Source organism: Glycine max, chromosome 3, assembly GCF_000004515.6.
Source record: "Glycine max cultivar Williams 82 chromosome 3, Glycine_max_v4.0, whole genome shotgun sequence".
Taxonomy (NCBI): Eukaryota; Viridiplantae; Streptophyta; class Magnoliopsida; order Fabales; family Fabaceae; genus Glycine; species Glycine max.
This window is the reverse complement of record NC_016090.4, coordinates 36484198-36510607: the sequence shown is the minus strand read 5'-3', so window position 1 is coordinate 36510607 and position 26410 is coordinate 36484198. Positions and strand designations below refer to the sequence as shown.

Genomic DNA, 26410 nt, shown 5'->3' with positions numbered 1-26410 from the left:
AAGAAAAGAAACAACACAGAAATTAAAAAAAAGACAGCAAAGAAATCAGGTCAGACATGACATACTCCCTTGTGAGGGATTCAGATGTGATAGGAAGGAAATGCGATAAAGAAAAGATAGTAGATCTTTTGATGCAGTGCAATCCTAAGGATGATGATACAAGTCTCTCTGTAGTCCCCATTGAGGGGATTGGAGCCTAAATGATGTTTTTCTTTTGTAGTGATTAATGCACGAATTTATGCCCATATTTGTTCTCCTACCGTCTTGGCACAAACCGAAAACCAGCTTTCAAGTATATATACACTACATGACCTTTTTACACAACTATTTTACGGTTATTTAATATTTGATATTTGATAACTAATATTAGTTTATTAGAACAAATAAATATTTTTCTCCAAAACTCTTTTAAAAAGTTTTGTCATCTCTATCAATTAACTTAGTTTAAATTTCTTATGTGTCTGTGTTTTAGTCTTAATAATGAGTATTAAATTAATTTATAATTTTTTCTTTGCTTTATTGTTGAGGTGTACATTTTACGTTCACATGTTATAGAAAATGGTGTATCATTGTTAAAAAAATAGTGCTAATTATCAATTGGTCCACAATTCACTTTAATGTTACAGAAAGAGCATGTAAATATTATTGACTAGTTGTAAGAAACTATTGTTTTCATTAAACTAGTTTAAATAGAATTTGAAAAATAGGATTTTTTTTTAAATAACTTAGCATAACAATTGTGTAAATTTAGTTATTAAATTCTACATTGTATTAATAAATTAAAAAAATAAAAATTACTAAACCCAACCGAACCAAACTACAATTTGTACTTTAAAAAACTAAACAACTAAACAATTGTATAAACCAATTTTAAAACCGTTTTTCAAAACCAGTTTATGTTTCAAATCGGTTTCAAAATCAAAATCTGGTTTTAAAATTCATTTATGTTTTTAAATTAAATTTAAAACTGAATTGGTTTTAAAACTAATTTTCAACTATAAAACTACTTTTTGAAACTGTTTCAAAAAAGCGTAAATCATTTTTCTAAAAAAATATGAATATAAATTTCAAATTCAATCTATTTAATTAAAAATAAGTTGGATTTTTAAAAATCTAATTCATGCCGGGCTTAAGGAGGTGGTCTCACCTTAAGCCTTTATTTGGTAGAGAAATTGAGAGGAAGAGATATGAAAACTAGTTGGTTTGTTAGGTTAGGGTAGAAACATTCTTAAAAGTTGTGGGATCTATACGTATCATTTTATTTTTTTACCTATTTTCACTTATTTCTCTATTTTTTTATCAACTCTTTTTGTTTCTTTTCAAGCAAACACTTTCATTTTTACTTTATTTTTTACTTATTTTTATCCGCCTTTTTTCTTAGTTTCCTCTCTACCAAATAAGATAAAGTGTGGTCTCTCTTTTAAGTGCGACATAAGACAATGTTAAAAAACATGGAAAATATCTAGTCTCTAAAAATCTCATAGTTTTGATGATAATAGCATATATTAAACTTTGAGAAATTGATTAAATTTGTTGAGTTATGCAAGAAAATATGTGTTCAAAATTTTTATAGTTGTATTTGTTCTTACTAATTTTTATAGGTATAATAATTTGTTCTTACCTTAAACACTTAAAAATTGTTTTAAAAAGCTAGTGTCTAACATGCTAAACAAGACTATCTAAAACATTCATAAAACACTAAGCACACAAAGTGTCATATGAAAAAAATGAGTCTAAAGTTTTTCATAAATTAAATATCCAACGTCCATTGTGTTGTTTTTTGTCCAACACTTTTATAAGAAAACTTACACTCATATCTTATATATTCACTCAAGTTTTTTTGGTCCAACAAGTGAAAATGTGGTTGAGCTCTTTATTCTATAGAACTTGAATGCTAAGGTTAATGACTGGTATATTCTTTCTCATATAAACCTCAGTATGATATTCCATGTGTTTTATGATCTAACATTTGAATTTTAGGCGATTAATGGAAAAAAGAAGGTTTTTTAAGTATAAGTACAACTTCTTATCAAAAGCAAGCTATACATTGAGGTTTAGTAATCAGAGAAGAATGAAGTGGAATTGAGGAAAAAAATCATAACAAAGGTTTTGAGAGAGTGTCAATACCTATTTAGGACAGAAAGGACACTTAAACTATCTCTATCATGTGCAAATTAAAATAGACATATCAAAAGTTATGATGTATCAAACTCCCATGCATTTAATAATGACCAATAACAAGAAAAATTCAATGGTTCTTCTCTTTCACAATAGACATATAATCTTCAAAGCCTATATAAAGACTCATAGAAAATATTAGGATATCAAGTGCGAACGATCATATTAAACAAAACATTCTAAACTTTGATAAAAGTCAATAGATGAAACACTTTGTTCAAACAACAAATAAGTTTATTCTTTGCTTTGGAAAGCTATTGTATAATGTGCTAAACTTTCATATTCTCACATTGAGAGTTGATTCATTGTAATATTTCAAATACTTATTTGTGAAAGTAAAAAATGACTTAATGTTAAATAATATTTGGATTTCTCTAATTGAGATTGTTGTTGGTTTTATTCAAATGTGACAAAAAATATTTGTTGTAACTAAGTTGATTAGTAAAATCCTTTTAAAATTGAAGAAAAATTAAACATATCTTAGGTTTAACCAACCAATATAAATCTCTTATGTTCTATCCTTCACATCTTCCTTGGAGCAAACATTTAAAACCTCTTTTTGAATCTTTGTTTTGCAAAGTTTTTAAACTTTACACGCTATTCAACCTTCTTCAATGTGCTTCTTTTTATGAAAAATGTTAACAATACATTTTTTAGCACAATACTTCTTAAAATATATTCTTTTTTATCAATTAAAATTTATTGAAGATTACGAAATTTTAAAAAAGAATTATTAAATATGTCATGAGATTTATAATTTTTTTCCAATTAATTTCAACAGATATTATAATTTTCAAATGATAAATATTTATAGTAAAATTATTAAATTTTATAATGATTATTTAAAAAATTAAATTTGCATGATATTACATAAAATAAATTTACTTATTACTTTCTAGGTAGTTAATTAACGAATTAGATTATTCCTAAATCCTAACCTGTTTACCTACACAGCAAGGAGCAGGCTCTGCCTCCCTCCAGATTTGACCATACCTCTACCTAACACTCTGGATAGAACGAAACAGCTTAAAAGTGACTTGAAAAAAATAAAAGGATCGTGGTCTTCGTCTCCTCTTAGTTTTATCCGTTACCGGAAAATACCAATATCCGGCAGTACACTTCCCAATTCGAATTTCGAGCGCAGGGAACAGAACAAAGCAATCATCATTCATCACCTTCCAACGCCAGCCAGCCAGAAGAAGAACGCATTAGGGTTTTTTGCGTGGCCGAGAGCGAAGGAGAGAAGATGGCAGTGGGGAAGGAAGACGTGGAGATCGTGAAGGCGCGCATCGACAAGAGGGATTACAGAAGAGTCGTGCTCCGCAATTCGCTCCAAGTGCTCCTCATTAGCGATCCCGATACCGATAAGGTCGAATATTCTTCCTCTTCGATCTCAGATTTCGATTTCGATTTCGATTCCGATTATCTTTTTTTTTTTTTCATTTCAATTCGCTCACTTGCTGTTCTGTTTTCGTGGTTTTGATTTTGTTTGTTGCACTTGCAGTGTGCTGCTTCAATGGACGTTGGCGTCGGTTACTTCAGCGACCCTGCTGGCCTCGAAGGCCTCGCCCATTTCCTCGGTATTTTTTCACCTTTTCTGACTTTGACTCTGCTCTGTCGCGTATCGGTTTCGATTTGTGTGGGATTCTGGTCGTTGTGTTATGAGTCTGAAGAGGATTCCTTGTTTGAAGATTGATGTGCACTTGTAAATTGTAATCGTAAAGGTTTCAAAATTGTAATCATAAAGGTTTTAAAATTGTAAGTTACTGCGATTTCGGCTGCAACTTCAAGGTTTTTTTAGAGTTTCTGGGACCGCAACTGTGACCACATGGGCCACATTGTGACGAAACTGCGACCGCAATTTATTTAAAACCTTGTGACTTAACCGACATTGTATTACAGGAAAGGGAAAAAGGACAGGATTTGAGTTGGCTCATCTGTGAGAGTGTAAAACTTGTTATGAAATGCATATATATGAAGCATTGACACCTCTCTTGTAAGTGTCACCGGGTCTTTGGACATATTTCCGACACCAACACACCCAAACACTTGTTCGACACTTCTTATTAGGTGTTCTTATTAGGTGTTTGATTCAAAAATTATTTTTTGTTGGCTTGAATACTTATGCCGTCACCTTTACACAACTAATACACTTGAAAAAATATAGAAGGTTGGTTTAGAAAGATGAATATATCATCAATTTTAGATATTTTGTTATATATTACTAATATTTCATTTAATTAGAATCTCTCTGTTTGTGCGTGAATGTCGTGCTCCTGTGTCCTATATTTTAGACATTAGCCAAGTCGAGGTGTCCGGTGTTCGTGTGAGAGTCCGGGCTTCATATTAAGGAGATAGATTGTAGACACCAAAAAGAGGAGCTAGTTGTTGGGGCACTTGCTACTCGTGATGTTTGGGACTTTAGGTTGATACTTTGAGATATAGACCTTTATGTAGTGCTGTTAGGAACAAAGAAAAAAAGATAATAGATTCTAGCATCTGGACTTTATTATATATTTCAAGAACTATATTTTGATGGCTAATGGGTGGGATGTTGAAACTTTACTTATTTATATTTTCCTTTTTTGTGTTGAAATGAAATCCATTTAAAAAAATTTATTCTGGTTATTTTGTATTTTTGGTTGACAGAGCACATGCTGTTTTATGCGAGTGAAAAATACCCAGTTGAAGATAGCTACTCCAAGTATATTACTGAGGTATAATGTTCGGATGTCTGCTCCCTTTTAAGCTGTGAAAAAAGCAATGGAATTTTCTTACTACCCCTAATGGAAATTGTCAACAGATTTTTTTAACCTTTTTGTCCTATGTATTTCAGATCTTCAATTTTATTTATCCATCATTCTATGAAATAGTTAAAGGAAATATTTAATCCTTGTTGACATATATCCTAATCTTATTGGTACTTGTTGATAAAATGGTACTTGCTGTTGAAATTTTGTCAAAAGCATTTCTTGAAAATGGAGGAACGTCTCCTGAATTGCTTGAGGAGCCTCAGCATGATTGAGTATTTATAACATGATTTACCATCTCTAATTTCAGGAAAGTAGGAAAACTGGAAAATAAAACAAAAAATATTCAAATCAAATCCTAATTGTTAACGGCAAATATGCAACACCCCCTTACTAGGTGCAAATAATCAAAATTCAATTCTTCTATTATGATTGCTGAAATCAGAAAATCTTAAAGGGGAAGATGGTGAGACTGAGAGGACAAAAAATGCATATATTAACTGATTAAGAACAAAATTGTAATTAGAGAGAAAATTTGCTGATATCCAGAATGGACTGAAAGGAATTCTAGCACTAAAATAGTATAAGAGAAATGCTAGGAAGTAAGAACACTCTTTCTTATTATTGGAAATGAAAAAGTTTCATGGGTCTCACATCTTATTTAATGATTATCTCTCCTGATTTTGTAGTTTCAATAAATTTTAACCAATAAAATTTGTTAGAAAGAGTGTTAGAGAGTATGTTCCTAGCACTCTTTATAGTATACAATAAGAAACTTCATGTAAAAATAAAAAAACATATAAATTTAAATTCAGTAAAATACTTCAGTATTCCTTTTATTTTACTGAAATTCTATGTCCAGTTCCTACTTCAAAAACTTATTGATACCTTGCTTGAAAGTTGAATTCATGCTACTGCTATGTTAATGATTATTTGATAAGAAAATGATCTAAATGGTTATTTGATAAGAAAATAATCTAAACCTCTTAGAATTTATTGGATAAAATGATCTAACCCTCGTGGGATATTTCAAGGCTAAAAATTGATGATTAAAATTTATTGGATAAGTTAACTTGATATTTGAAATATTTGTACTCGATTATCTTGAGAGGTGAGTATAGCTTTAAGAAACAGAGGTGTGTTTCCTGAGTACATGTTATTTATAAGGCAGTCAGTAGTTATTCATTTTTCAATTTTTTAATTTCATAACTCTTTTTCATAAATAAAATTCTATAAACCACACAGGCAGAACCACAAATTTAAAACATTTCTAGGACAAAATGAACTGTATAGATATTTTATCTTTGTAAATAGATTTTGTCATGTCTTCACTGTTTTTATTCAATCACATTATTATGAATTTGGCATGTTTTTAAATTTAGAGGGTTTAGGACTCAAGACCTGGATTTTGATTCTTGCCGTGAAGGGGTAGGAATATGGTCTCTTGGGCTCTCAAGTTTTCCCATGGGCTTGTCTGGGAGAAGGGGAAAGGGAATGAAATGGAGGGAAAGCTCCATATGACTTTATGATCATTGCCATATGTTTTGAGCTTAAGTTATGTTATGCTTTTAGTTTCATGCATTTTCTCTGGCCTTCCACTCTGCAAGGTATTTTTAAGAATGTTAAGAATTTCTATTCTTTTTATATTGTATCAAATATCATTATCAAATGGAGTTTAGAAAGCTGAAATGATTCCATTGATTTATTATTTATTTATTTTTAAATATTCTTACATTTTTTTTTGCTAACAACTTTTGTTTGGTTTGATTGCTGTGGTCTGCTTTCCTGGCACAGCATGGAGGAAGCACCAATGCTTTTACATCTTCTGAACACACCAACTATTTTTTTGATGTTAACACAGATGGCTTTGAAGAGGCTCTGGACAGGTAGATCCTGCTTTTATGATTTCCTTTTTTATTCCCTAATAAAAATTCTGAGCTTGGGGTATGGTTCGTCTTCCAGATTCGCTCAGTTCTTCAATAAACCATTGATGTCTGCCGATGCCACTATGAGGGAAATTAAAGCTGTTGACTCTGGTTAGCCAGTCTTCTTCATTGTTTGATGTCTTTTGTTTTATTTCCTTTGTTTCTTATCTGTATACTTTTCCTCTGCTCTCTTTCTTACAGAAAACCAGAAGAATTTATTATCTGATGCATGGAGAATGAACCAGGTATGTGCTATTGCTTTTAAATAATTTTTAGGGGGTTAAATTGGTTGTTTGAAATGAGATTTCAGTATTGTTATGAAACAGATTTTCTAGTAGTATTAAACATGGAGTGAAGGCCCAATATAGTTTTAACATTCATTTATAATTATCAATAGCACACGGTAGTGGTTTGGAGTGGCCACAGGCTGCTATAAGTTTGAATATCCGTGTTTTGTTTTAGCAGTTGTAATGGCAGCAAAAATAGTGGTCATAGTGGAGCTAGAGTGAGGCTTTTTGGAAAACCCAGTTTGCTGTAGTTTCCAGTGCTTCTATGTTTTATCTTTTCTGTGACACCCACACTGTTTTACCAACACCCACCCATCGCTGGTGGTATTTCTGACAACAGCCACCCTTCATCAATCTCTCTAAACTCTGATTTCTGAACCCTCAACCTCTGTTTTTTTCTCTGTGCAACACCCAACCTCACTTTTTATTGAGTGTATTGTATTTGAAATATTAATGCCTTTCAAATTTGTTTGTTTTCTTGAGTTTTGTTGTTATTTAGTTGTATGTTTTGCTTAAAAACCTATGATTTTTTATTGTAAGTTATGAATACATTATGAATTTGAGTAATTCTTTTTCTTAATTGTAGAGATTTATGTATATATAAAAACATTTATGTATATAATTCTCCCAAAAAAAAATTGTATATATAAAAATTCAGAATAGCAGCCATCCTACTATGTGCAGTACTGTTATAGCGTTTTTTTGGGTTGGCTACATGCTACTATCCAAGATTGATGACTATGATATTCAAAGCATTTACTGTATCTATGTAGCTCTTCACAACTATGAGATGCTAAATTGGTCACTTGAGAATAAAATTTTGAATAAAAGTGCTCAAGTGTCTCACTCCACATAGCACCAGCCCTTATATTTATATATCAGAAATAGAGTACAAGAGAAGAAAAGAAGGTGGCAGGTTCCGACTTAGGGAAACCTGCCCTACACATAGCCTTTTCAGAATACATCAAAAAGTAACTTTTAGGAAATACAAATAAGACAAAACAAACAACTATTCTGACATGGTCTATGATACTGTAGATTTAGTTTCAAGGCTGTAAGTAGCTCATTTATTGCAATCTTGTGCTAAACATGGTTATCCAGTACATGTGTCATGTGTGTGAATACTGGATACACTTGTTCTGTCAATTGTGGTGCACTATTTAGACTGCTCAGGATGTGTGAGGAAGTCTATCATCAGTTATAATATTTTCCCCTTATATTATTACTTTAAGGAGTGGAAGAATCAGATCAAGAAATGGGGTAGGGATTATTGTGGACAAGGAGTGGAAGAAGGATGTCGTGGATGTAAGAAGAGTAGGAGATCGTATCATAGTCTTAAAATTGGTAGTGGGACAGGACACCTTTAATGTTATTAGTGGGTACGCACCTCAGGTTGGGTTAGCAGAACACTTTAAGGTAAAATTTTGGGAGGATCTAGAAGGGGTACTTCAGGATATACCCCAAGGAGAGAAAGTTTTCCTAGGAGGGGATCTCAATGGACATGTAGGTAGCGTGGCTAGAGGTTTTGAGGGGGTGCATGGGGGTTTTGGCCTAGGGGAGATGAATGGGGAGGGTAAATCCATCTTGGAGTTTTCGGAGGCTTTGGATCTTTCTATAGCCAATACATGGTTTAAGAAAAGAGAGGAACATCTTATCACTTACAAAAGTGGAGGGACATGTTCTCAGATAGATTTCTTCCTTATCAGGAAGTCTGATAGGAAGTATTGCTTGAACTGTAAAGTTATCCCGGGAGAGAGCTTGACTACCCAACATAGAGTTTTGGTTATGGATGTAAGAATTAGAGATAGGGCAAAGAGAAGAAGTCCTCTGGTAGCACCAAGGATCAAATGGTGGCACTTGAAGGGTGAGAAACAAGGAATCTTCCAACAAAAGATATGGGAGGGTTGGTGTGGACAATCACAAGGAAGTGCAAATGATATGTGGAACAAGATGTCCCAAGAGATTATTAAAGTGGCTAAAGAGACGTTGGGTGAATCTAGAGGTTTTGGACCTAGGGGTAAAGAATCGTGGTGGTGGAATGAAAATGTTCAGAGCAAAGTTAGAGTAAAAAAGGAGTGTTTCAAGGAGTGGTCTAGGTGTAGAAATTCTGAAACTTGGGATAAGTATAAGATAGCTAGAAATGAAACCAAAAAGGCGGTGAGTGAGGCAAGAGCCCAAGCTTTTGACGGACTATACCAAGCTCTAGGAACCAGGGACGGAGAAAGATCTATATATAGGCTTGCTAAGGGTAGAGAGAGGAAGACTAGAGATTTGGATCAAGTAAAGTGTGTTAAGGATGAAGAAGGCAAAGTCTTAGTGCATGAAAAAGATATCAAGGAAAGGTGGAAGGCGTATTTCCACAACTTATTTAATGATGGATATGGATATGACTCTAGCAGTCTAGACACAAGAGAAGAGGACCGGAACTATAAGTACTATCGTCGGATTCAGAAACAGGAAGTAAAGGAAGCGTTGAAAAGAATGAGTAATGGTAAGGCGGTGGGGCCAGACAACATACCTATTGAAGTGTGGAAAACTCTTGGAGATAGAGGTCTTGAGTGGCTCACCGAACTCTTTAACGAAATTATGAGGTCAAAACGCATGCCGGAGGAATGGAGGAGAAGCACGTTAGTGCCAATCTATAAGAACAAGGGGGATATACAAAATTGTGCAAATTATAGGGGAATCAAGCTCATGAGTCATACCATGAAATTATGGGAAAGAGTGATCGAACGGAGATTAAGAAAGGAGACTCAAGTTACTGAGAATCAATTTGGTTTCATGCCGGGAAGGTCGACCATGGAAGCGATTTATTTACTACGGCGGGTGATGGAGCAATATCGCATGGCCCAACAAGACTTGCACTTGATTTTTATTGACTTGGAGAAAGCGTATGATAGAGTGCCTAGAGAGATTTTGTGGAAAGCTCTAGAGAAGAAAGGGGTTAGGGTTGCATATATTCGAGCTATCCAAGATATGTATGATAGGGTATCGACTAGTGTTAGGACACAGGATGGAGAGTCAGACGATTTTCCCATCACAATTGGTTTACATCAAGGGTCAACCCTTAGCCCTTACCTTTTTACCTTAATTCTGGATGTCCTCACGGAACAAATCCAAGAGATAGCGCCGAGATGCATGCTTTTTGCAGATGACATAGTCCTCCTTGGAGAGTCGAGGGAGGAGTTGAATGAGAGGTTGGAAACTTGGAGACGAGCTCTAGAAACACATGGCTTTCGCCTAAGCAGAAGCAAATCGGAGTATATGGAATGTAAGTTCAACAAAAGAAGGAGGGTTTCTAACTCAGAGGTGAAAATAGGAGACCATATTATCCCTCAAGTCACACGGTTTAAATATCTTGGGTCTGTAATACAGGATGATGGGGAAATTGAAGGGGATGTGAATCATCGCATTCAAGCAGGATGGATGAAATGGAGAAAAGCATCGGGGGTGTTATGTGATGCAAAGGTACCGATCAAGCTAAAGGGAAAGTTTTATCGGACTGCGGTAAGACCGGCGATTTTGTACGGAACAGAGTGTTGGGCGGTCAAGAGCCAACATGAGAATAAAGTAGGTGTAGCGGAGATGAGGATGTTGCGGTGGATGTGTGGTAAGACTCGACAGGATAAAATTAGAAACGAAGCTATTAGAGAGAGGGTTGGAGTAGCGCCTATTGTAGAGAAGATGGTGGAAAATAGACTTAGGTGGTTTGGGCATGTAGAGAGAAGATCGGTAGACTCTGTAGTGAGGAGAGTAGACCAGATGGAGAGAAGACAAACTATTCGAGGCAGAGGAAGACCCAAAAAGACTATAAGAGAGGTTATAAAAAAGGATCTCGAAATTAATGGTTTGGATAGAAGTATGGTACTTGATAGAACATTATGGCGGAAGTTGATCCATGTAGCCGACCCCACCTAGTGGGATAAGGCGTTGTTGTTGTTGTTGTTGTTGTATTATTACTTTAAGGATCTACTTGTTGAAATAGTTAGTCGTGTCCTTTTCTTCCATTTCCAGATGTGTTGTGTAGCTTTTACTAATGGTGCTGAGTTGTTGAGAGTGATGAAACATTGAAATTCATTGAAAGTCAGTTTGTTACTGATACTTGAGGCCAGGGTCTCATGAAAAATATTTGGACTGACGATTCATAGGACATGGAAATATGGAAGGATTATTGTTGCTTCTCCAGCTGAATCAGATTGATAGAAAAGCGGAGGAAAGGGCAGTAGGATTGGTTGTCTTGTCTCTTAAATCTCAACCTAGGATTGAGATCGACTAATCTTAATAACCTTCAACATGCATTTACTAAACCAAAGAATAGATTCATAATTTATTTCTTTTATTCAAAGAAGTTGGACTGATTTGTTTCCTTTGCAGTTCATCTGTTTTTCTTCCTTTCCTCTTTTGTTTATCCTCCTCATATACTTGTGGTTTCTCTCTTCCAATATGTATGTGGATCATTGGGTGCTTTACTGGGATTGCAAATTGTGTTTTTAAGCCTCTCTTGAAGAAATATTTATAATCTTTCTTGCCCCCCCCCCCCCCCCCCACCCCCATTACAATCTATACAGCTTCAGAAACATCTCAGTGATGAAGATCATCCGTATCATAAATTTAGTACAGGTCAGTGGTTGATTTTTTTATTTTATTTTTTTACAAACTCAAACAACTAAATTTTGAACTTTTGTACCATACTGCTTGTGTTTTTGTGTGATTTATTTAGTGAAAGAACTGATAGCGAGCTATGCTTGCTTGTGTCCAAAATCTTTTAAAATATTGTAATATTGATATTTTTTCCTAATTATTATTTTAATAATGAAAATAATTGGCTGTGTCATAGTTCATAAATATGATGATGAATGTCAAGAGCTAGATTCTGTTCTTCCAAGTTATCTTTTTGCCTTGTCCAAGAATGAAAACATGTGGAATTTTTTTCCGTCAAACCAAAAATATTAGGGAGTATTTTCAGACTGATGCTTTGTAATGCTTATCGTCATGTGCTTTCTTCCTTGTCCAAGTTCATTAGTTTCAAGAATCTGTTTTTCTTTGTAATTCTATCTGTTTAAATGCATTATTCTGTATTCAAATTCAAATAAAATTTGTCTACTGGGATAAACAATGGAGTATTTTGCTACAAACTTCTTTGATGGTACATGGGGACTGCCATGGCTATATTTTGGATGTGCAGACAGCAGTATATGATTTTAAATTTTCTTGGATCTGTCTTTTCTTTTATCACATTGATAGCTGCTGACTTTTTTTTTGGACAAAAACTGCTGACTTCTGAGCCAGCTGGGGGATATTTCCTTAAAATTTTTCTGGAGTTGATTTATAAAAAATTGAAGTTCCAAATATCAGTGTGTTTTTATTTTTTAAATAAGCATGCATTTCAAGTGTATGTGCATGAGTATTATGTCATTGATATGATTCTGCATATAACTTGCTTTGGTGATTAGTGCTTAAAACTATGCTTAACTTCATTATAATTTGTTCTGTAAGAAATATTTTTGTCCAAATGAAACTGGAATATTTGAATTAGTTATCATGGTTGCAATCTTCTTCTCATCACAATCATTACTGCATCTAAAATAGCTGTTTTGTTAGGGAACTGGGACACTTTGGAAGTTAGACCAAAAGCAAAAGGATTAGATACAAGGAGCGAGCTTCTCAAATTCTATGAAGAAAACTATTCTGCTAATCTAATGCATCTAGTTATATACACAAATGGTAACAAATGTCTTGTTTACAATATATAGGTTGTATTATTTATTTCTCTTTTTGAATGGCTACAATCCAATTATGTGTGCATGGATATTTTCAGAAAGCCTTGATAAAATTCAAAACCTTGTAGAAGAAAAGTTCCAGGATATTAGAAACATCAACAAAAGTTGTTTCCGTGCTCGTGTTCAGCCGTGCAAATCAGAGCATTTGCAAGTACACATTTTTTATTTGTCTTAATGGTAAAATCTAACTAATTTCTTCACCGTTGATTCTAATCTATTTCTTATTTTGGCTTTCTGTTTTAGATTCTTGTCAGGACTGTCCCAATAAAGCAAGGTCATAAATTGAGAATTGTATGGCCAGTAACCCCTGAAATTCATCATTACACTGAAGGGCCATGCAGGTATCTTGGTCATCTAATTGGTCATGAAGGAGAAGGGTCTTTATATTACATCTTGAAAAAATTGGGTGGGTATACACTCCATCTGTTGTATATTTAATTATTAATTTTGTGGTTATTGTCTACCTCCTTTGAAATCTGATCCTTCTATTTTATATGAGGTCATGCTGGGGTTTTAAATAGCACGCTAGTGCGCCCCCTGCCCGCTACAAGGGCAGCCGTAGTGTTGTGGCCCTAGTGGACCAAATAGTAGGCTGAGTAATGGCCATAGCTGGCAATATAGTGGCACTATGTGTTGATTCCCAAAGATCCCTCTGAACAGAGACATAAGCTTTTTTGGAGGGCTACTTTTGTGATTTTAATTTCCAAAAATGAAAACTATAAATAGTAGTGAAAATGATACAGAAGTCTTGGATTAAGAAGATGATGATTGATGATTCGTATCTAGGAAACTTGTATTGGACCTTTGTTGGTGTTATGAATTGTCTCATTTTACCCCCTAGAAGAAAATTCCATTTGCAGGATGGGCTACGGCCTTGTATGCGGGCGAATCAGATTGGGGTTTGGACTTTTCTTTCTTTAAAGTTGTAATTGATCTTACTGATGTTGGTCACGGTTAGTCTTCTTTCTCCCTCTCTCCTCTATCTTTTTTCTCATTTGTTGTACATATTTCTCCTCTTTCACAAAGTTTTACCATGTTAACTTCTAAGCATGCACTATTCATGCTAAATTCAAGGTTTGTTATGCATTGTTTTGTTTATTGATTGGTTTTGTAAACTCATTTTTGTACTTTTTGCTTTGATTTCTAGAGCACATACAAGATATCATTGGGTTGTTGTTCAAATACATTGAGCTTCTACAACAGTCTGGTGTTTGCAAATGGATTTTTGAAGAGGTATGGATCTAGTTTAACTTCAAATTAACTTTTAAGAGAAAGAATGAAAAATACTCAAACAACTTTAACTTCAATTTTAAAGGTCCTTTTTTTAAACTTTAGCTTAAAGGTAACTAGTAACTAATAAGTTAAAAAAAAAAAGCTAGGCCAAATGCACTCTTACCATTGTAATCTTCGTTGATGATAATGAATTTCATCTATGCTCTCGCCTTTTCTGTTTCCACAACTGGTTTAAACAGCTTCTAATGGAATTTTCTATGTTCATCAAGCTTTCAGCGGTTTGTGAGACCAAGTTTCATTATCAGGACAAAATTCGTCCTAGTGATTATGCTGTTAATATTGCATCAAATATGAAGGTACTCCATGTTTCTTTGCATAAATTAGTAAATAACTTTGAAGGGGAGCTTCTTGATGGAAACCATATTATTAATTGATCTTTGTTATTTTACAGTTTTATCCTGTAAAAGATTGGTTGACAGGATCATCCTTGCCTTCTAAATTTAGCCCAAGTGTTATCCAAATGGTACTAGATCAGCTTTCTCCAAACAATGTTCGGTAGGTGTACTAAAATTAAAACTGTAAATTTATGTATAAGAAGCATGTGAAGGACTAACTCTCCTAAAAGCTTAGCTGTTATTTCACTCAACATAGAAAAAACTATTAAGGTGTTTGAGAATTTGTATTAGTGGGGCTGTTTGTTATAATTAAATTTAAGCTAACTCATTCTCGAGCAGAATCTTTTGGGAGTCTAAAAAATTTGAAGGGCTTACGGATAAGGTAGAGCCATGGTATGGAACTGCATATTCCCTTGAAAAAATCACTGGCTCTGCAATTCAGGTCTGTGCTTTTATGAACAGTTATGCTTGATATTTGAACTGGATGAAAGGATGGAACTTGATAGTCCTTAAATGCTTGTATTTTGCAGGGGTGGGTGCTTTCTGCTCCAGATGAAAATATGCATCTTCCAGCTCCTAACAAATTCATTCCAACTGACTTGTCACTTAAAATTGTGCAAGAAAAAGTATGATATATTTTTCAATTATATATATCTATGGTTTTCACCATGGTTCTCTTGATCATACGATTAATACTTTGAAACAGGTAAAGTTTCCAGTTTTGTTAAGCAGGTCTACTTATTCAGCCTTATGGTATAAGCCAGATACATTGTTTTCTACACCCAAGGCTTATGTAAAGATTGATTTCAATTGCCCATATTCTGGAAACTCTCCTGAGGCTGAAGTTTTGACGCATATTTTCACAGAGTTATTGATGGATTACTTGAATGAATATGGTAGGTTGCTAGCTTTCCGTGGACTTTACTATTAGAAAGTTATTTGTGCATTATTGTGTAAACTCATTTGCTAAATACAAGTTGAAGGAGTTGTTACTGATTTTCTTTTTTTCAGCTTATTATGCTCAGGTTGCTGGTTTATATTACAGCATAAATCAAACAGATGGTGGTTTCCAGGTACTCTTTCAATATATTTTAATTTGCAACATTGCAATTTCTGTATTAGATCATTAAACAAATGTTAGAAATATACTGATGAGTTTAGTTGTGTGGATGAAAATAGTAACAGAGGAACTCTTCCTCCCCCTGCCTGCCTTTGAATAAATGTGGTACTTCATTCTCATCATTAAAATGTCATTTTTTTTCTTTCCAGATGACTCTCCGTGGTTACAATCACAAGTTAAGGATTCTACTTGAAACTATAGTTGAAAAGATTGTGACATTTGAAGTGAAAACTGACAGGTTTTCAGTTATCAAGGTACTGTATCAGACTCTTCTCACATGGCATTTGTTTTCCCATTGTTATTTGGAGATTGAATTGATTTTTTATGTTGTCTACCATGGGGCAAGGGTGATTCTTTGTTGGATTCTTCTCTTTTGTACTCTGTCTTTTTCCAGCAAACATTGGCAATTACTCTCATCCTTTAAACTCTTTAAATCCATTGCCAATTTCATTTGTCTAAGGTGTGCCTCTCATGTTTCATGCTTGTGCCTCTTATTTTCATTGGATTGTTTTGTGCTGCAAGCTTCTAGCTTCTGCTGGTCCCCTTAGAATGATTTGCTTTAGGAAAGTTTTATGGCACTTTTAGTGAAAAAGGTTACCAAATTAGAAATAATTATTAAATAATTTGAAATCACTCAATATGTTTTCTAATGAAATGAAATAACCTTTTATAGTTGGGACTAGAGATATTTTAGTTTAAAAATTCGTCTATTCTACTGAAATATATATTAATAATGTTTTTTCTGAAAGAATGATTTTCTGGTTCTTAAGAAAATATGCTAACAAATGAGTATGCACTCATGTTCGGTATTGATTTATAATTTATCCATGCCAACATTATTAAAATAAAATTTGTCTTGATTTTTAATTTATTTAGGCTAATTTATTCATTTATCTTTTCATATGCCATCTTATCAGGAAATGGTAACCAAAGAATACCAGAATTTGAAGTACCAACAACCTTATCAGCAGGCTATGTACTATTGCTCTTTGATTTTACAAGATCAAACCTGGCCTTGGATAGAACAGCTAGACATACTTCCTGCTCTTCAAGTTGAAGATCTTGCTAAATTTGTACCAGCAATGCTCTCCAGGACCTTTTTAGAGTTTTATATAGCAGGTTCTTAGGCCTTTCTCTCTCTTTATGGTTGGCAAGTTACATTTATTTCAATTGGAGTGAAATTTTCTGTACAGGGAACATTGAAAGCCATGAAGCACAGTCAATTGTTAAGCACATAGAAGATGTTCTCTTTAATTTTTCAAAACCTCTGTGCAAGCCTTTATTCTCATCTCAACATTTGGAAAATCGGGTTGTTAAACTTGAAAGTGGCATGAATTACTTCTACCCTTCAGAATGTCTTAATCCTGAAGATGAGAATTCTGCTCTTGTGCACTATATACAGGTAAATTTGTTTGTTGATAATTTGTATTAAGATATGTGTGGCTCCCCAGACTGGTATGCATCAATCCATCAAAATATCATTTTGGACTGGAAAAGCTAATTGCTACATTATGCCTGTTTCTACATAATTTATTTTGGCTGTGAACAGAGTTCCAAATCAGTGCCAACCAACAAACTGAGTAACTTTGATGAATCCTAGGCTTTAAGCAGCTATGCTGTTTCTAAAACAGTATATTGCTTTAATTAGTTTCTTTAGTCTAGTCAGAAAAATGGACTCTTGAGGAGAACCATAACCTTTATATTAGTTGTTCATGTTAATTACTGGACATCAAAGTGTTACCATTGCACGCAATGCCACTATCCAGGATCATATATCCCTGGAATTTTGTCATTCTTGATTTTCCTTCTTTTTGATGTTTCTTTTTGAATATATAGGTATTTTTGGCAGTTCCAATTAAAATTTTAATTTTATAAAGACCTTGTTGCTCTGGATGGAAGTTCTGTTAGATGAATTTTCATTTTTCATTATTTTGTAGGCCACAATAGTTCCAAGTTTTTCTGTCTATATATTTAGACTTGTATTTTTCTCCCACCTTTTGGCGTTGCCATTTGATTAGATTTTTTTCCTTCATATTTATGAAGCCACTGTTCCTTATACAGCCCTCCTATTAAATCTGTAGGTTGGGCGAGATGACTTTAAGCTGAATGTTAAACTTCAGCTTTTTGCCCTTGTTGCAAAGCAACCAACCTTTCATCAGCTACGATCAGTTGAGCAGCTGGGGTACATTACTGTGCTCATGCAGAGGTATATGTTGATCTGTAGCATCATTTACGTATTCAGCTTGAAACACTTGAATTTGTTTTTAACTACAATTTTAAACTTGTGTAGGAATGATTGTGGCATACGTGGACTACAGTTTATTATCCAATCCACAGTAAAGGTATTACTATTTTCCTATTTGGAAGTTAGAACTAATCTAAAATAAATTTTAATTTATGACATAAGCTTAAGCCTTTACCTGCTTATCCAGTCTCCTGGTAACATTGAGCAAAGGGTCGAGGCATTTCTCCAAATGTTTGAGACCAAACTCCACGAGATGACAATTGATGAATTCAAGGTTTGATAGTTCTATTCATATTTTATTTTGTTTTCTGGAATTGTTTCCTAATAATGATTCAATAAAGAATGCTTCTTCCCCATATTTTTGGTAGATATGCCTGACTTACTCCTTGTGTTGTGTGAGTTTTGAGTTAAATTCTCACCAGAAGAAGTACAAACATAGATTCAATTTGAATAATAAAGGATATCTACATGTTCACTTGATGGGAATGTGCAAGTATGTACATATAGGACATTATGTACATCATCATTTATAAGCATTAAGCAAGGACCACGATATTTACACATCATTTGTAGCATGTTTGGGAATTACTAATGTCGGTAAATAATCACAAAGCTGCAAGAAAAAAAAAGAAGATAATTTTCCCAAAAAAAGCAAAACCAAATACATTTCACTATTTACTATCAATTATCAATGTACAGGGGATTTGTGAGCACTGCATGTGGCCAATCCATATGCAGGACAATGGTGTAAACCCAAACTGGTTAAAGAATCATTACTGTATAAGAGGAAGTCATCAAGTCAATGTGTTAAATTATGATATTCTTAGGAGCCATTTATTATTAGACTGAAGCTAAACCTGAATTTGTTGCAAATTTGAAGCTGAAACACAATATATATCAAATTTTCAGTGGAACAGAAACATTAACTCAACTGGAAGAAATTTATGCTTGCTGGATATATTGCTATTTTTTTATGATCAATGTTCCATGAATATTGATGAGATGAATTTAGGGGAGTTAGAATCAAAATATTTGATTCAGTCATCAATTTCATATATATCAACTTGGCTATAGGATATAGCTGGGATTGGACTTATATTGTTACTTGAAAACCAATCTTGAGCCTTTACAGTTTATGCTTAACAAATCATTATAATCTGTGTTGGTAATTGTGTTCGAAATACTTTATTCATGCGACTTCTGAACTGCTTGTATGCAGAGTAATGTAAATGCTTTGATAGATGTGAAGCTAGAGAAACACAAAAATTTGAGGGAAGAGTCATCATTTTTCTGGCGAGAGATTAATGATGGTACTTTGAGGTTTGATAGGACAGACTATGAGGTATATATTTCTTTCTGTTCATTACATGGGAGAAATTAGGACTTAAAGTTGGATAAGTTTGACTTGAAAATTGAAATTAGTGCTGAGACACAGAATACACGAACTAATGATGGGTTAGGTACTACATTTAAATTGCATTAGTGATTCTATTTATGGCTTTGGAACAGGTTGAAGCATTAAGGCAGCTCACTCTTCAAGAATTGATAGATTTCTTCAATGAATATGTCAAAGTTGGTGCACCTCGAAAGAAAACTTTAAGTGTACGAGTACATGGGAACCGTCATTCATCTGAATACAAAACGGAAGCCTCAGAACCACACTTGGCTAAAATAGACAATATCTTTACTTTTAGAAGATCACAGGCTCTTTATGGTTCATTTAAAGGACTTTCTGGGCAGATGAAATTATAGCTAGTGCATCCTCCAGGTTTATAAACTTCCACACGTTACAGAAATAATTTAAATGAAATATCACCTGTAATATTGGGCACTCTCATAATAGCTTGGACAAAATGTTCCCTTTTCAGTTCATGGACGTGCTAAGTGCTATTCATCTGGATTTGAAATGAGTGATAACTTACATGAGCAGAATTATATGAATCTCATTTCTGGTATGAGTGGCTTATCAAATCATTTTGTAATATTATATAATCGTTATACGGTTATAAACACTTTTATTTGCTCTATATGCACCGACTTACTGTGATTTACAAGTTAAAAATCAGTTTAGACAATTATGAGGGCCATGTAATAAAGAATGCCAAACATTTCTGTAAGATTTTGTATTTATATTTTTTTTACATGCTTTTCTGAGCAACTGTGGCATATTAAATATTTATGGCCATTTCATAAATATTTTGAGCTCAAGATAGGCAATCTTGTCCTTTTCTAGATTGATTGATTTAAATTCCATTCGAGATTGCTGTGCTTTCATTTTGCTTACCTTTCGTAGCGGACCATTTCTGTTACCTCACAAATTATGTTCGAAATTTCAATACTCAATTGTACATCAGATTGAAATCTGCTCCAGAAAAAACTATTATATTATTTCATCTGTATTACTGGGCCTACTTTAAGGTGGGTTTATGAAAGTTTTTTGCTTCCATTAAAATTATTTTTGATCTGACATACACTAATAGAATTTAATAACTAATTGAGTCATGATCAATTCTTCAAGATGACATTTACATAATTATAAGAATTAAAGCATAAAAAAATCACATGATAATTGTTCGGAAGTGTTTCCAAATATGGTGGATGCGTTATGGAGAGGATTATGGTGCGAGGCAACGACCTTTGGTGAGAAGCGAAATCTGCATACATCTACATAGGCACTCCAATGCCAAAGTCAGTGAGTATAAAAGATGCATAAAGTGAGCTTAGATTCATATTCATAGACATGAAATGCCTTGTATAGTAGCAGCTGGAAGGTGAAGCAGTTAGGTAGATTTTGTGGACCATGATCTACATGGCAAGTCCAGAATGGGTTCAGAATAATGTCATAAAAGACGTAAGTAATGACAAAAAATGTCCGACAACATAATATGCAATGAAAACCTTTACCGAAAAAATAATATGGAATGTCAGCTATAAAATGTTATATATGATATGGAGTTTTTTAAAGCTCATTTTTCTACATTTTCTTTACTAAAAATAGGCTTCTTATTTTTTTAAGAGATTATGTTGAAAGTGTTTGACCTAGTTTCTTCTTGAAAGAAGAAAAACTAAAAAAAGCTAAGCCAAACACTACCAAGAGCTTTCGGCTTTTCCAAAAGCTAAAAATATTGCCATCAAAACACTGGTAGCTAAACAGAATAGAGCTTATGCCAATAGAGAAGCTCCTAGAAGCCCTTCTAGAGTGTATTCAAACAGGCCAATGTGTGTTTCATTTAGCTTGTTTTGAAGAAATGATTATTTATTTTTGTTAGCTGGACAAGTCGGTTTTTTGAAAATTAAGGGGTAAGTGATCACTTTCACTAGTGAAAGTGTAAGACGGTGAAAATTTAATCCGTGAAAAAAAATAATCTTGATTTACACTATGTTCAATAAAATTAATTGAAAAGTTGGAAAACTAACTTAAAGCTGAAAAGTTAATTAAAAATTAAAAATTGACTTATTAAATTATTAGGGTTTAACCCTAGCAGTTGAAGTAGTTGAAAAATGTAAAATAATAAAAAAATAATAAAATTATGATTTATTTTAAAAAATAAACAAAAAATTTGATAAATATATTAAGGATAAAAATGAAAGAAAATATAAAAAAATAACATTTTAAAAAATGTTAAAAACTATTGAGAAACTACTAAAAAAACTTGTTTATCTAACATTTACATGAATTTTTTTAATTAGTAAAAAAAACTAAAAATTAACTAAAATATCTTACCAAAGATAATCTTAAGTCCTTGAATGTATAAAAATTTACAATAATATGTCTCGTCATTAAATTTTGGTATATTATTTTGACATTAAATTATAAAGTTTAAAAATTAAATTATATGACATGAAATAATTATTGTGCTTTTTATATATTTAGAGGATTAAATTAAAATTTTTATTCTTTTAATATTAAATTGTCATTTATTACACTTTCAGTCATGAAAGTCACCATTTATCCGAAAATTAGGTGACTACTACAATTTGTCTTCTCATGGCTCTCCAATGGAAACGTCTTTGACGCCAGCAATCATGGGTCAGCGCACACTCCAGATTGTGGCTGATGTTTTGCAGGTCACTCACTTGGAAGTGAGACAATGCATGGGTTATAATTCAAAGACTTGAGAGATTTAAAATAAATTTAAAAATGAGATATTTTATTTACTTTTCACCAATAAATAAACTCGAGAAGCAAGTCACAAGACATAGACCTATGAAAAAGAGAGAGAGCATAAAAGACAAAATTAGAATTGAATAGGAAGAGAATAAAAAGAACATAAATAAAAGAAATTTTTTTAAATTTCTTTAGTTATTAACTATTAAATCTTTTTTTTCTAAATAAAGGAATGATATTAGTGAAAAGTTGTTGCTCATTAATTGTTACCTATTATACTAATAAAAAGATTAACCGTTACTCATAATATTTTAATTAAAATTTATTTTTAAATATAATTTTATAATAAATTTTTTTGAGGTATATTAGTACTAAAAAAAATTCAGAACAAAAATTCTGTTCTATGGTTCCTAGAATTCGAGGATTAAGAGACCTCCAGAAAAGGAATATTAAGAGAGGGAATTTCTGATTATATTTCTGGTTGCATATCTATTACAATGATTGTTCATTTATAGGCACCAAATGCTTATTCTAGTTCCTTCTACAGGTCCTACAAGGAAGGCTAGCAATAACAGATTTTGCAAAATATCCTAACAGAAAGATATATTCCCGACAGGATATTCTAAGTGCCCAATCCTATGGTGCCAGCTTAGCAGCCCTGCTCCTAGTCTATTATGAATGCTCCTCAGGTGAGTGCTTGTCTCCCCTTGGTTTGGCTGGTCTCATAGCAGATTCATAACAACCCTCCTTTGCCTTTGATTCGTGTCTGTGGCTTGCTCTAATTGTACTTCTGCTGGTGCTGCTTGCAATTGTGGTGCCTCATGTGTTTTGTTCATAACAGTCTCCCATATACTAGTCCATGTAATATATGACAACTCAATTTTTGCTTATTCATTTTCTAAATTACTAAATTAGGTTTTATGAAACTTAAGTCTAGTATATTTCTTAAATCTAAAGCATCAATATGGCTTACTTATTAGATATGAGGCTTTTCTAAAGACTTAGAACAACCTTTTTAAAAGTTGAAGTTTGTCCAACTTGAAAGCCAATTCATTTAAAAAGTCTATTTTGTAATAAGATTGTTAAAATAGGTCAATTAACCTACTTAAAATAGGTTTTTTTTTTATACTTTGCAAAGATGCAGTGATCTCTCACTTTTTATTTTCTTCCTCATCCTCTTCCTCTTAATTGGCCTTCATTTTATCCAATGGAGATTTCTCCTTCCTATGTAGAAAATAATAATAATAGTAATATAAAGTAGAAAAATAAAAATATGCAATTTTCTAGAGAAAAAAAATATGACTAAATTCACTATCAATGGAAAAGGAATGAAAAATTATGATTAGATGAATATGCATCAAACTCTCACAAAGTTAGAGTTTTATTTGTCCTTAATAGAAAAAATCGCGGTAAAAAGAAAAAGATAAAGAATCACTACTATAAAGTTGGTATTCTATGATGTCCTTTTAGAGGCGGTGACGCTTTAGTAAATACCAGATGTATTTCAACGACGTTTTTGTCGTATTCGCATTACAAAGACGGGTTTACTGGACACCGTCGTTGAACTGAATTATTCAAAGATGAGTTTTATAAACACCGCCTTTGAACTGGATTAAATCTTTTTCCCTCTCCCGTAGTCGCACTATACCCTACCTGACTCATTTTGCACCTTTTGTCTCTCGAAGCTGGTTCTCGTCGTGAAGGCTTTCCACCACTGTCCTGGTTCTCGTCGATGATTATACATGCCAGGTCATCGTAGTCCTTCACATGCAGTCATTGTGAAAGGTCATTTTCCATCACTGTTGCGCGTGGGTCCATTTGTGTTTCATTTTCCAGTAAGTAACATACCATAACCTTTGTTGCTTGTTTCGTCCATTTTAATTTTTTCTGATTCGAAAGGTTTTTCAAAGACGTACATAGAGGGTCGAGCTCAATGATTAATTAATCAAAACCCAAGTTGTATGTTGCAAAGGCCTAAGAATATGAAAGACCAACAAAACAATTCGCTATTCTTTTAAACATTGATTATTGACTCCTTTAGCATGGCAGATTAATAGATAACTGGTTATGCTACCCTTCTGGTTTGGCACTTGAATGATTCTTCCAATAACTGATGGAATTGACTACTAACTACATACATCATCATCAACATTCTAATTTGATCTAATAAAAATGATGGACATATTTATATTTTTAATACAGATTGTTACATTTTTTTGTTAACCTTATCAATCACGTATCCAGATTCTATGCGGCAGAGGTTGTCATTGGTTTGGAATATCTCCACTGTTTAGGTACGCTGCTCATTATATCTTCATTTGATTAGTTCATATTACATTCTTAAGCACTTTTGTATTCAATATATCTTCAATCTGTATACTCGTGCATGGATTTAGTTCACATCATTTTCTCTGGTATTTTGGTATTCACTGTTAAGTTGAAATTACATTTGATTTTAATTGATTTTATTCTTTCTTTCAATGCTTTGTTTTTGAATTTGTAAGCTTTGGCACTTGAATTTATTGCTTGCCTCCAATTGAGGCACCACAAGTCACTGTAGTTCATCAGAAGAAGCACAATGTACATAACCATCTAGCAATCATATTAGGCATAGTTGGAGGAGCCACACTGGCCTTTCCCTTGATGTGTATTTCGGTATTGATATACAAGACTAAACAACAATATGAAGCCTCCCACACATCAAGTATGTATATTCTTTGACATCATGCATAATTATCTTGTCATGTCATGTGTTACATTGATATCTTAGTGTCTTTTAGGGGAACAAATGGATATGAGGAACTGCATGCTTCATAAGTATAACTAAGCTGAGTAATACCAAAAATGTGCATAATGAAAATTGAGACCAAGGGTCATCTCCTAGCCTCCTAGGAGTTACCCCTAATTCATAGGACCAAAAATATAGTTTTTCATGCATAGATTGGAATGAAAAATAGTGTCTAGTGTAAGGATGAAATTTTTAATTTAATCATTTTGAATAGTGTCTATAAAATGCTCTTTATCCCTTTTTGTTTTCACATGCTGATTCTTTCTCCAACATCTACTATTGTGCTTAGGTTAATCTTTTGTCAAAAATCCGGCATCAAAATCTTGTGTCTTTGAAAGGATTTTGTCATGAAAGAAAGCATCAGATATTGGTTTTTGAGTACTTGCCATGTGAATCCCTAACTGATCACCTCTATGGTACTAATTGGTTAGACACAAATTTATTTATGTCGAACTACATCCATTTGTATCATTGTATGATGTCTTCCAACAATGCAATCAGCATGTGAGTTTTCTTTTTTTTTTTGTGTAAAAACATGTGACTTCTCTTCCATTAGGTACAAACAATCAAAAAACTTCTTTAAGCTGGGTTCGAAGGTTGAAAATTGTTGTTGATGCACCAAAAGGTACAACATTAAAATGAATTCTTAAACAATAGTAGTATTATATCATATTAAAACAAAATTTTGTCTCTAATATGTACCCAAAAAACAAAAAAATAAAGATTGTCCCTATTTTATTTTTTTAATATTCTCTAATTTTAGTCTATGATGTAATATGTCTCAATTACTTTAATTCCTAACCTTTTTTTTAAAGGAAAAAAAGTCCAGAAATTAAAATAATGGAGACCTATATATTACTTGATAGACTAAAATAACGGATGATTGATTTTAACGGAAAAAAATTAAATACAATTGTAATTGATGATTGATATAATATATTTTTAACTTTGATTGTTTTTTTTTTTAAATTGATATAATTTGTTATAATGGGCCTCTTGCATGCATCTTGCCAGCTGGACTGGCGGTTTCTTCATGAAACCCTCACGGGTTGCATCTTGCCAATGATGTTGGCGGAACCTACATCATGCATGCTAGATGGATGGTGCATGGATGCATGGAAAATAAGGGTATCTCGCCAGTAGTATTGACGGAACCCTTTGAGTTACTGTAGGTGAGTCTCGTCAACAGGAATACGGAATAAGGGGAATAAGAGTTTCACCAACAGAAATGGCGGAACACTTTTAAAAAATAGACCCCGTTAAAAAATTATTTGAAAACAGACCCCCTTAGATAAATTGTTTGTAAAAGAAACCCCTGTAAATCATTTTGACATTCATATGATAAAGACTATAATGAGCAAATCTATGCTATATTCACATATGAAAGCACTTCAACATATCAAGATGCAGATTTGTTTGGTTCAATTGTTGGAGAAATTCCATGGATGTCAGTTGTTTCAGTGGACTCTTAAACACTGTATGGGTTGTAATATAATAGGAAGGGGTGTTTTAATTATGGCTTTTTGTTTAAATCGGCGGTGGTGAGGCACGATTTTCCTAAATCTCTGCTCGGATGCGTATTTATATTAATTATACGTAAA

The 26410-nt window shown here is 33.2% G+C and overlaps 1 protein-coding gene and 1 long non-coding RNA gene across 3 annotated transcripts; both read left to right on the top strand.

The window, feature by feature from the left end:
• The first annotated feature begins 3143 nt into the window (after positions 1-3143).
• LOC100804856 (insulin-degrading enzyme-like 1, peroxisomal) lies at positions 3144-20030 on the top strand. Its single transcript, XM_003521127.5, has 26 exons — positions 3144-3547; positions 3683-3758; positions 4828-4895; positions 6723-6814; positions 6891-6964; positions 7055-7098; positions 11709-11760; positions 12742-12864; positions 12959-13071; positions 13164-13326; positions 13781-13873; positions 14068-14153; positions 14423-14509; positions 14605-14708; positions 14888-14990; positions 15079-15174; positions 15255-15444; positions 15560-15621; positions 15818-15922; positions 16586-16787; positions 16862-17070; positions 17750-17874; positions 17959-18010; positions 18101-18187; positions 19133-19255; positions 19423-20030. The coding sequence occupies exons 1-26, from the start codon at positions 3425-3427 to the stop codon at positions 19663-19665; spliced, it is 2895 nt and encodes a 964-aa protein (XP_003521175.1). The 5' UTR covers positions 3144-3424; the 3' UTR covers positions 19666-20030.
• A 3494-nt stretch (positions 20031-23524) lies between these two features.
• On the top strand, positions 23525-26371 carry LOC100816752 (uncharacterized). 2 transcript variants are annotated; one of them, XR_005890751.1, is made up of 4 exons: positions 23593-23856; positions 24266-24315; positions 25099-25434; positions 25824-26371. It is a non-coding gene; the product is annotated as an uncharacterized lncRNA (long non-coding RNA). The 2 variants fall into 2 exon arrangements; XR_001387521.3 differs by lacking the exon at positions 25824-26371 and having other exon boundaries at positions 23525-23856; positions 25099-25413.
• The last annotated feature ends 39 nt before the right edge of the window (positions 26372-26410 follow it).

Coding starts and splice junctions, on each gene's coding strand:
- LOC100804856 (XM_003521127.5), top strand. CDS start 3,425: ATGGCAGTGGGGAAGGAAGACGTGGAGATCGTGAAGGCGCGCATCGAC. Junction 14,510..14,604: donor ATATTGCATCAAATATGAAG/GTACTCCATGTT, acceptor GTTATTTTACAG/TTTTATCCTGTAAAAGATTG. Junction 19,256..19,422: donor TTGATAGGACAGACTATGAG/GTATATATTTCT, acceptor GCTTTGGAACAG/GTTGAAGCATTAAGGCAGCT.